A 12,293-nucleotide genomic window follows, 5' to 3' on the forward strand; every position below is an offset into this window, starting at 1 on the left:
GCCTATACTTAAAGGGACATTACACTTTCAAATCAAAGATTGTCAAACAGTTTCAGATCTCTAAAGTAGTCGAATGTCAAGATTTAACCACGTTTTACTTTACTCTGTACAGTTTACTGTACTCTGTACTCTATTGGCGTTTTAACAAAACTTTTCCCGTTTTTTTCCTGTCGTAGATCAAACTGCCCATCGGCTCCATGTCCTCTTCCGACGACCTGCTGAGGATAGACTCTCTGTCTGGTACAGACCCCGCTCTGTCGGACGGCTCTGTGGGCTCGGCACCCTCCCTTGGCCTGAGTCCCGGACCCCCGTGCGGAGGGACAGACTCCAACAGGACCCAGAACAAGAGCAAGCAGAACAGCCAGATGCTGAGTGATGGAGTGGATGGAGAGGGGATGGATGGAAGGGTAAAGGACTTTTACATTTGTTTGTCCACTGAATCAGTTTAAATTGTTTTATCCTTTGTGTTGTATGTGACAATATTACCCTTCTTAGTTGGTAAAATGAAGAGTGGAAAGCAGTATTTCCCCTCTAATCTATTCCCGACCCACTCTCTCTCTGTCTCTCTCTCAGGTGGATGAGAAGGATTCGGAATCCAAGGCGGGCTTCATGGCCTCCTTCATGGACTTCCTCAAGTCGGGAAAGAGACCTCAGGGCTTGGGAATGGAATCAGGACATGGTGACACCTCACCTCTCAAATGTGGCGGTCTCTGTCCCTTGTCCCCAGTGCCGCCTCCATTCGGGGAGGGTGAGGGCAACGGCGGCCTGGCCCTGGTTGGCTGCCCCAGCCCCTGCAAGCGCACCCTGGATGACGAGCTGAAGAGGAACCTGGAGACGCTGCCCTCGTTCTCCTCGGATGAGGAGGATTCGGTGGGCAAGAACCAGGACCTGCAGAAGAGCATCTCCTCAGCCATCTCGGCTCTCTATGATACACCGCAGCTGGCCTTCCAGCCGCCCCCTCCTCCTCCCCCACCCCAGTCCCAACCCCAACCCAGGCAGGCCCAGCACACATCGACCCCTCTGCAGCCCCCCACCCTCAGCCCCCAGACCCCCTCACACACCCCTCACACCCAGCTCCAGGCGGCCGAGCCGGCTGTACTACAGCGAGAGGACCGGGAGATGGAGGAGAATGATGATGATGATGATGATGATGATGATGAGGAAGAGAAGAAGATGGGAGGAGGGGGTAATGAGAGTGAAGTGAAGGTTATGGAAGAGGAGGCGCCAGAGTTTGAAACACTTGGTGCCCACAAATTAGAAGGTAAGGGAAATACCGGGCCGATACAGATCATATTGATGATATTTTGTTGTCGATGATTGCCAATGCCAGTATGGCAAGAGGAGAAAAAAAAAACATGATGTCCTTGCGAGGTGAGGGGATCAACTGAGATTGCAAACGAAAACTGTCATATTTGGATGTCAAGTTTTTAATAAAAGTTGCACAGTGCAGCATAAAATGTGGCAAGCGACCACTTAGTAGTAGTTTCCCACATATTTACTATTTTGGCTCAGATGTAATAGTATAAAATATTGTACCATAATATCTGAGCCCCTTGACTTTTTCCATATTTTGTTGTGTTCTAAATTGGATTAAATTGTTGTTTTTCTCAGCAATCTACACACAATACCTAATAATGACAAAGCCCCAGAATACCCCAGACATTTCTGCAAATGTATTGAAAATAAAAAACGATCACATTTACCTAATTATTCAGACCCTTTACTCAGTACTTTGTTGAAGCACCTTTGGCATCGATTACAGCCTTGAGTCTTCTTGCATGCTTGGCACAGCTGTATTTGGAGAGTTTCTCCCATTGTTCTCTGCAGATCCTCTCAAGCTCTGTCAGGTTGGATGGGGTGCGTCGCTGCACAGCTATGTTCAGGTCTCTCCAGAGATGTTCGATCGGGTTCAAGTCCGGGCTCTGGGTGGGCCACTCAAGGACATTCAGTGACTTGTCCCGTAGCTACTCCTGCATTGTCTGTGCTGTGTGCTTAGGGTCGTTGTCCTATTGGAAGATGAACCTTCGCCCCCAGTCTGAGGTCCTGAGTGCTTTGTGTACTTTGTGCTTTCTGTACTTTGCTCCGTTCATCTTTCCCTTAATCCTGACTAGTCTCCCAGTCCCTGCTGCTGAAAAACATCCCGACAGCATGATGCTGCCACAACCATGCTAAACATAGGGATTCAGGCCAGAGAGTTCAATCTTGGTTTCATCAAACCATAGAATGCAGTTTCTCATGGTTTGAGAGTCCTTTAGGTGCCTTTTGGGAAAACTCCAATCAGGCTGTCATGTGCCTCTTACTGAGGAGTGGCTTCCGTCTGGCCACTCTACCATAAAGGCCTGATTGGTGGAGTTCTGCAGAGATGGTTGTCCTTCTGGAAGGTTCTCCCATCTCCACAGATGACCTTTGGAGCTCTGATAGTGACCATTGGGTCTTGGTCACCTCCCTGACCCAAGGCCCTTCTCTCCCAATTGCTTAGTTTGGCCAGGCGGCCAGCCTTAGAAAGGGTTGGTTGTTCCGAACTTCTTCCATTTATGAATGATGGAGACCACTGTGTTCTTGGGAACCTTCAATGCTGCAGACATTTTTTTGGTACCCTTCCCCAGATCTGTGACTCGACACATTCCAGTCTCGGAGTGCAACAGACAATTCCTTCGTCCTCGTGGCTTGGTTTTTGCTCTGACATGCACTGTCAACTGTGGGACCTTATATAGACGGGTGTGCCTTTCCAAATCATGTCCAATCAATTGAATTTCCCACAGGTGGACTCCAATCAAGTGAAATGGAACAGGACATACTTGAGCTCAATTTCAAGTCTCATAATAAAGGGTCTGAATACCTACAGTTGAAGTCAGAAGTTTACATACACCTTAGCCAAATACATTTAAACTCAGTTTTTCACAATTCCTGACATTTAATCCTAGTAAAAATCCCTGTCTTAGGTCAGTTAGGATCACCAATTTATTTTAAGAATGTGAAATGTCAGAATAATAGTAGAGAGAATGATTTATTTCAGCTTTTATTTATTTCATTACATTCCCAGTGGGTCAGAAGTTTACATACATTCAATTAGTATTTGGTAGCATTGCCTTTAAATGGTTTAACTTGGGTGAACTGTTTTGGGTAGCCTTCCACAAGCTTCCCACAATAAGTTGGGTGAATTTTAGCCCATTCCTCCTGACAGAGCTGGTGTAACTGAGTCAGGTTTGTAGGCCTCCTTGCTCGCACACGCTTTTTCAGTTCTGCCCACAAATGTTTAATAGGACTGAGGTCAGGGCGTTGTGATGGCCACTCCAATACCTTGACTTTGTTGTCCTTAAGGAACCACAACATGATGCTGCCACCCCCGTGCTTCACAGTTGGGAAGGTGTTCTTCAACTTGCAAGCGTTCCCCTTTTCCCTCCAAATATAACGATGGTCATTATGACAAAACAGTTCTAGGACATTTCTCCAAAAGTACGATCTTTGTCCCCATGTCCAGTTGCAAACCATAGTCTGGCTTTTTTATGGCTGTTTTGAAGCAGTGGCTTCTTCCTTGCTGAGCGGCCATTCAGGTTATGTCAACATAGGACTCGTTTTACCCTGGATATAGATACTTTTGTACCTGTTTCGTCCAGCATCTTCACAAGGTAATTTGCTGTTGTTCTGGGATTGATTTGCACTATTCACACCAAAGTACATTCATCTCTAGGAGACTGCATGGTCCCATGGTGTTTATACTTGCGTACTATTGTTTGTACAGGCATTTGGAAATTGCTCCCAAGGATGAACCAGACTTGTGGAGGTCTACAATTTTTTTTCTGAGGTCTTGGCTGATTTCTTTTGATTTTCCCATGATGTCAAGCAAAGAGGCACTGAGTTTGAAGGTAGGCCTTGAAATACATCCACAGGTACACCTCCAATTGACTCAAATTATGTAAATTAGCCTGTCAGACGTTTCTAAAGCCATGACATAATTTTCTGGAATTTTCCAAGCTGTTTAAAGGCAAAGTCAACTTTAGTGTATGTAAACTTCTGACCCACTGGAATTGTGATACAGTGAAACAACCTGTCTGTAAACAATTGTTGGAAAATTTACTTGTGTCATGCACAAAGTAGATGTCCTAACCGACTTGACAAAGCTATAGTTTGTTAACAAACATTTGTGGAGTGGTTGAAAAACTAGTTTTAATGACTCCATCCTAAGTGTATGTAAACTTCTGACTTCAACTGTATAAGGATAAGGTATTTATTTTTATATTTAATAGATTTGCAAACAAGAACCTAAGAACCTGTTTTCACTGTGTCATTAAGGGGTATTGTGTGTAGATTGAGGAATAATAAAAAAATATATATATTTCAGAATAAGGCTGTAACGTAACAAAATGAGAAATGTCAAGGGGTCTGGATATTTTCCGAATGCACTGTATATAGTGAATATAAATACATTTCAAAGATTATACTGAATTACAATTCATCAGTCAATAAAAATAAATTCCTTAGTCCTTAATCTATGGATTTCTCATGACTGCGAGTACAGATCTGTTGGTCACAAATAACTTAAAAAGGTCGGGGTGTGGATCAGAAAACCAGTCAGTATTGGGTGTGACCACCATTTGCCTCATGCAGTGCGACACATCTCCTTCGGATAGAGTTAATCAGGCTGTTGATTGCGGCTTGTGGAATGTTGTCCCACTCTTCAATTGCTGTGCGAAGTTGCTGGGTATTGGCAGGAACTGGAATACGCTGTCGTACATGTCGATCCAGAGCATCCCAAACGTGCTCAATGGGTGACCTGTCTAGTGAGTATACAGTTCATGGAAGAACTGGGAAATTTTCAGCTTCCAGGAATTGTGTACAGATCCTTGCGACACGGCCGCACATTATCATGCTGAAAAATGAGGTGATGGTGGCGAGTGAATGGCAGGATCTCATCATGGTATCTCTGTGCGTTGAAATTGCCATTGATAAAATGCAATTGTGTTCATTGTCCGTAGCTTATGCTTGCCCACACCATAACCCCACCACCACCATGGGCACTCTGTTCACAACGTTGACATCAGCAAACCGCTCTCCCACACTACGCCATACATGGTCTGCAGTTTGAGGCCGGTTGGACGTACTGCTAAATTTCAAACGGCTTATGGTAGAGAAATTAACATTCAACAGCTCTTGTGGACATTCCTGCAGTCAGCATGCCAATTGCACTCTTCATCAAAACTTGAGATGTGGGGTTGTGTGACAAAATTGCACATTTTAGAGTGGCCTTTTATTGTCCCCAACACATGATGCACCTGTATAATCATCATGCTGTTTAATCAGATTCTTGAAATGCCACACCTTTTAGCTGAATGGATTATCTTGACAAAAGAGAAATGCTCACTAACATGGATGCAAACAAATTTGGGCACACTTTACATCTTGCGTTTATGTTTTTGTTCAGTGTAGATAATATATCTATTTTTGGAACCAGGAAAAAATGTTCCCCTTCTCATATCTTACAAGACTTTTCTTCATATTCTTGTTGGTTCAGCTCATGCCCCATTTTTCTTCAAATTTATTTTCAGGAGTTAGCTCATGGCAAATAATTATTTTAGCCTGTGGCTGTGCTGTTGCTGTAAAATTCTGTCCTTGAATCGATTTCCTATTGCACACAAAGTAAAGAACTGAGTAATAGAAACGTTATGATGATAGTTCTAAAAGTTTGAACTGAATGATATTAAAGGCCCACAACTGTGATCTTTACAGCTGTTTTGTTTCATTTAAATTAAACCGTATATACCTATTGATTCTTGAAGAAAATTACATGAGCACTTCTCTCCATTTTCCAGCTTCCCTCCCAGAGTCCCAGGAGGCACCAGTCGCACCCCCACCTCCCTCTGCCTCCCCCGCTCAATCCTTCTCTCCCTCTCCCCCGCCTTCCCCCTTACCTCCCCTCTCTCTCCCTTCATCACCCCTGCCGCCACAAGAAGCAGCACAACAGCAGAAGTCCCAACCTCTGAGCCCCCTCCCTCCTTTCAATCCCTCCCCTCTTCATCCTGTTCACGCAACCCTCCCTCTCTATCCCTCCCCTCTTCATCCTGCTTCTGCCACTCTCCCTCTCTCCTCCCCGCTTCCTCAGTCATCCCCGGCCACGGATATCCCCAAGTACTCACCGGAGCCCCGCGCGTCCCCGGAAGAAGCCCCTGCCTCTCAGGTCACCTCGCTGCACGTGGCTCAGAAGCAGGAGGATGCCGCCATCGCCGGAGAGAGCGAGGAGGATGAGAGCGAGAGCGGAGGTGAAGGCATTTTCCGAGAGAGGGACGAGTTTGTGGTGCGTGTGGAAGACATTGCAACTATGAAGGTATTTGTGTGTGTATGTGTGAGTAAAAAATACATTACTAATCAACAGTCGCTAGGTTTGATGGTTTGTCAAAATAGTCCATCTATTCTGTTAAGTGTGTGAGAGTATGTGTGTGTTCATATATGGTAGGTGAGTGTTCAGTATGTGATGTATTGACTCCCTCACCCCTCAAACCCTAGCTGGCCCTGAAGACCGGTCGAGAGCCTCCCCCCATCTGGAGGGTGCAGAAAGCCCTGCTGCAGAAGTTCAGCCCTGAGATCAAGGACGGAGAGAGGCAGTTCTGTGCCACCAGCAACGTGAGTCAGTCCGTCTGTCCACCAAACACATGACTGTCACTGCTCAATGTCAACACAGCATGTATGTTACTGTCTATCAACAGGGCACGCAACGGAAAAAGTTTTAAAACATTTTGTTAAAATGAAATAAAAATTCTCTACCTGATTCAGTACCTTTTCCTCCATTTAATGAACACGACCCTGATGATGTCTGTCTATGTGTGGTTGTTTGTTGCATTACAGGTCGTCTTAGTTCTCAGAAGAGTGCTTATATCATATTAATGTGATTCCTGAGATCTAAAATGCCCAAACTGTTTCTAGATCAGCACTCGTACTACTTTGCCTTTTTAGATTCTAACAAATGGACAGTGTGGTCCTGGTCCTAGATCAACACTTCTAAAGTGAGACACTTTATGACTGTGGAACCTGATAAACTGTGCAGCACAACTGCAATAAAGATTAACCTGGAACAGGCCCATTGATTTGTGTGGATCCCAAGATAGGTACTAATTGAACAGCTACTCATCAGGTATCCAAATAAACAAAATGGCTACTCTTCCTCAGTATCTGGGCTATTTTGGAGATGCCAAGAGGCGGTACCAGCGCCTGTACGTCAAGTTCCTGGAGAACGTTAACAAGAAGGACTACGTGAGAGTGTGCTCTCGACGACCCTGGCACAGACCATCTGGACTGAGGTACCCATTAGGGGATTTATTCAATTCTAATCTAGACATGTCCAGTGTTTTTTATGCCTTCACTTCTCAAAGTTATTCTTCCACCTTGTCATTGAACAATCCATAAGACAGTACTGTCCGAAAGATATGCTTGGAAGGTTTATTACTTGCACCTCTCAAATATACATTTCGGAGAGTGCTGTCCTGTTGAATGTCCATGGACAATGTTTAAGAGGAAAATACTAGCCTAAAGAGCTAACATGGTGTTTGCACTTTGATCTAGCCATCCAGAGTGTTCCAGAAAATCTGAAGTAGCCAGCATACTGAAAAATGTAGCAAGCTAGAGGGTGCGAGGGCATAACCCCCCACAAAATGAGGGTTAGTAGTCAGCTATTTTGCTGGCAGAGGGTGCTTATGGAACTGGCCATCTGAAATATTGTTCCGTTCTCTTTATTCAAATCTCCACTCGTCTTCAACAGGCGACAGGCCCTCCCCAAAATAGCGTCCCCGCCTCCCACCACCCTGACCCCGCCTCGAGCCGAGAGGGAACAGCGAGTAGCAACGCTGCGTGAGCCAGTGCAGCGCGAACCGAGGGAGAGAACAAGGGCAAAGAACGAACAGCGAGAAAAGGCGACCGCGGGGTTGAAAGAGAAGCAGAGGGAGAAGGAGAGGAGGGTGCAACTATCTCAGGAGAAGCCTGAGAAACGGGCCGCCGCGGTGGCAACGATGGAACGAGGGAAGGGGAAAGAGGAGAAGAAAGGAGGAGTGGAGAAAGAGAAGATGGAGTGCCCTCCCAAGTCAAAGCCAGCCAAGGTCAAGGCAGAGCCTCCTCTGAAAAAGAGGAAGAAGTGGCTGAAGGAGGTCCCCTCTTCATCTGATTCAGACTCGTCCGAGGAGGCAGCCAGTGAGGATGAGAGTGAGAAACCATTTTGTGCCTATAGGGCCAGTTTCCCAGACACGGATTAAGCCAAGTCCAGGACTAAAAAGCATTCTCAATGGAGATTCTCATTTGAAATAGCTTTTTAGTCAAAGACTAGGCATAAACTGTGTCCATGAAAGTAGCCCATAGTGTTTTTGATACTTTGTGAACCCATTTTGTACAGATTTATTGATAGCTACACCATACATACTATATAGTGCACTACTTTTGACCAGAGCCCCGTGTGCCCTGGTCAAAAAGTAGTGCACTATAAAGGGAATAGGGTGCCAATTGGAATGTAGACCATATCTGTTTAGCCTATACGTATGTGTTTGTGCATTCAAACTGGGTGGAGGGTTTATGAGATGTTCGGGGGAGTAATAGGTGTCTGTGTCTGCCCTCAATGAATGGAATAGAATGACCCAGGAGGGGAGACAAAAAGAAAATCTGTCAGGAATGTATTTGGCAATTAGGTACAGATGCTGTGTGTGTAGTGTTGTCACGATAGGAACACACAATGCAGACTACACAATTTTTTTTTTTTTTACTTTGAGTTACAACATAAGATAACATTATGCCCATCTTCCTCAGTTTCCATACCATTCCATACGCCTGAGTATTTTGATACAGGTGGTTTGCCAACCCTATGTATGTGTGTGTGTTGTGTCTAAACCCTGTATGTGTGTGTAACCTCTGTGCAGTGCCAGTGCGAGGTGGGGTGAACAACCGGGCCATGCGCGAGATGTTCAGGAGCTATGTGGAGATGCTGGTCAGCACGGCCCTGGACCCCGACATGATCCAAGCCCTGGAGGATACAGACGGTGAGAGCCCAGAACACACACACAAACACATGACCCGGGACCTCGACATGATCCAAACCCTGGAGGCCAGACATTGATTAAAGTGTGGCACTGACTCACCCATGGCTTGATGATTTACCATTGTCTCAATGAAGAGTTCGACGAGCTTGTGCGACATGCACATACAGATACAATTCAGCTAGAGTTAGCGGTTGGTGGTCAAGAAATATCCACCTCGTAGTACGGATGAAGCCTGAGCTGTAATGTACACCTAACTAAAGCTGACTAGCGTTAGAAAACCCTGAGTGTAGATCTAGCTTCCTTCGTTGTACTGCCCCTTCCCATTTCAGCCATTGAAGTTCAAGGCCGACCGCAGTACTACAGGCATTGTTTGCAGAAAACAGGATCTGCTTCGTGGTCAATCTTCGTGTAAATAAAATAAAAATTCAAAGATGATTTTTGTACCAAACATTGCTTCTAATACACAACCTGTATACTATGTCCTTGAACTGATTTATTTAAAAATGGCACCCAGAAGAAGTTAATAATAGTTGCTAATGGAAGCCTGCAGTACCCCAGTCAGCCTTCAACTTGAGTTACTCAAAGAGAAGGGGCAGCACTGAGCAAGTCTGCAACGTCACTTCCTGGAGTAGCTCAAACTGCGGATGTTATGTCTCCATGAGACGCCATCTTAACCGTCTTCATTTGGCTTCAATGCACGATTGAGTCTTCAAATAGGAATGAATGGTGTCACGTGATCGATGGTTTTGTCCATTCATATACTGAACAAAAATATAAATGCAACAATTTCAACGATTTTACTGAGCTACAGTTCATATAAGGAAATCAGTTGAAGAACCCGAATGCGGAGGTCGTGCACTGGCGTGGTTAGACTTGGTCTGTGTTTGTGAGGCCGGTTGGACGTACTGCAAAAATGGCCTGAAACTATGTTGGAGGCAGCTTATGGTAGAGAAATGGAATTCTCTGGCAACAACTCTGGTGGACATTCCTGCAGTCAGCATGCCAATTGCACGCTCCCTCAACTTGAGACATCTGTGGCATTGTGCAGTTTTGTCACACGACACATTTTAGTGGCCTTTTATTGTCCCCAGCACAAGGTGCACCTGTGTAATGACCATGCTGTTTACTCAGCTTCTTAATATGCCACACCTGTCAGGTGGATGGATTATCTTGGCAAAGGAGAAATGCTCACTAAAAGTGAAACAAATTTGTGCACAAAATTTGAGAGAAATAACCTTTTTTTGCATATGGACATTTCTGGGATCTTTTATTTAATCTCATGAAACATGGGATCAACATTTTATATATTTTTGTTCAGTGTTTGTGTATATATGTAATCATTGCAAGAGATGGCCTGTCTTTTGTTGACCAATAAGAAGGCTGCACCATTAGAATACAATTTTGTGTGGGCCCAATAAGCATTTTGGGGAAACAGTGTTTCACAGTACTATCATTCCACTATTACTGTAGACATATAAAGGATGTTTTCTGAAATTGCAATGCAAAAATATTACATAGCTCCTTTAATCAAATGTTATTTTGCGTTAAATAGTGATATTCTAATGCATATCACAGTACACATTTAGTAATGACAGGATGCATTTGAAACTTCACAAGCAGTAAAACTTTTCTATGACTTAATGCGTTTACATTTTTTGGATGGGAGTGGGGGAAAATGGCTTGTGCATTGATAAGCACACGAAAGACGACACTTCTAATAGCCTAGTTCCCACCATAGCCAGCTGTATTTGCAGGACAACCTTTTAATTTTGATTTCGGCAAAAATGTAAATGTGGCATGGATTACTATTTCAGCGTTGTCTCAATGAAGACTTTGGCGTTCGACTATCCACTTTCAACACGAATGCGCAGTTACAAGCTGGCTCGAGTTAATGGTGGTTGCATGATACATTTCCACCTTCGTAACATGGATGAAGCCTGAGCTGGAATTTTAAAGCTAACTGAAGCTGGCTAGGTTTAGAAAATCATGAAAAGATCTAACTATCGTCATAGAACACCCCTCTGGACCCAACATGACACAACACACACACGTACTCGGCCCTGGAGGACACTGACAGTGAGAGCAGAACACACTCACTCACACAGCCCTGGACCCCGACATGATCCAAACCCTGGAGGACACAGAAGTTGAGTGCAGAACACACTCATTCACAAACACACACACATACACACACTACCAATATTTTGTAAGAACAGCTGTATCTAACATACAATGCACACCAGTTGACCTGGGTCGTATTCATTAAACAGCAAATGGAAGAAATTGGACTGAAACAGGGTGGGACTCTTTGGAAGTTGTTCAATAGGAAATGCTGATTTGCATTTTCTGTTACAAAACATTTAACTTTTTCCATTATGTGTCCTAATGAACAGGGCCCTGATCAGGAGTGTGAAAAGTTACGGAATGTCCAGATAGACATATATTGTGTAGAACAGATAAGATTATCTATCATGATAAAATTGGGAATCATGTCTGATATATTCATAACATTCAGAATGTTTCACCTCACTGAATTATACCCCAGTAGCATCTAGGGAGTTGGAGTTTGTCTTTCTGCCTCCCTTAGGGACGAATCATAACTTACCCGCCATTCTTTGGGACAAATCATAACTTTACTGTGCCCCTTGGGGCAGAGAAATGTTCGCAAATCTGAAGGAATGGACATACAGTTGAAGTCGGAAGTTTACATTCACCTTAGCCAAATACATTTAAGCTGTTTTTCACAATTCCTGACATTTAATCCTAGTAAAAATTCCCTTTCTTTAGGTTAGTTAGGATCACCACTTTATTTTAAGAATGTGAAATGTCAGAACAATAGGAGAGTGATTTATTTCAGCTTTTATTTCTTTCATAACATTCCCAGTGGGTCAGAAGTTTACATGCACTCAATTAGTATTTTGTAGCATTGCCTTTAAATTGTTTAATTTGGGTCAAATGTTTTGGGAAGCCTTCCACAAGCTTCCCACAGTAAGTGAATGTTGGCCCATTTCTGCTGACAGAGCTGGTGTAACTGAGTCAGGTTTGTAGGCCTCCTTGCGCACACACACTTTTTCAGTTCTGCCCACAGGTTTTCTAAAGGACTGAGGTCAGGGCTTTGTGATGGCCACTCCAATACCTTGACTTTGTTGTCCTTAAGCCATTTTGCCACAACTTTGGAAGTATGCTTGGTGTCATTGTCCATTTGGAAGACCCATTTGCTTCAATATATCCATGTAATTTTCCTACCTCGTGATGCCATCTATTTTGTGAAGTGCACCAGTC

The 12,293-nt window shown here is 44.2% G+C and overlaps 1 protein-coding gene across 1 annotated transcript in view; it reads left to right on the forward strand.

Moving 5' to 3' along the window:
• LOC110491795 (proline-rich protein 12) overlaps positions 1–12,293 on the forward strand; it is a 55,774-nt gene that overhangs the window by 31,942 nt on the left and 11,539 nt on the right. The window contains exons 5-11 of the mRNA XM_036946708.1: positions 177–407; positions 574–1,261; positions 5,811–6,322; positions 6,502–6,618; positions 7,162–7,292; positions 7,751–8,187; positions 8,892–9,011. Of these exons, the coding sequence (XP_036802603.1) occupies positions 177–407; positions 574–1,261; positions 5,811–6,322; positions 6,502–6,618; positions 7,162–7,292; positions 7,751–8,187; positions 8,892–9,011 (2,236 nt within the window). The remainder of the gene's footprint in view (positions 1–176; positions 408–573; positions 1,262–5,810; positions 6,323–6,501; positions 6,619–7,161; positions 7,293–7,750; positions 8,188–8,891; positions 9,012–12,293) is intronic.

This window comes from Oncorhynchus mykiss, chromosome 16 (assembly GCF_013265735.2).
Source record: "Oncorhynchus mykiss isolate Arlee chromosome 16, USDA_OmykA_1.1, whole genome shotgun sequence".
Taxonomy (NCBI): Eukaryota; Metazoa; Chordata; class Actinopteri; order Salmoniformes; family Salmonidae; genus Oncorhynchus; species Oncorhynchus mykiss.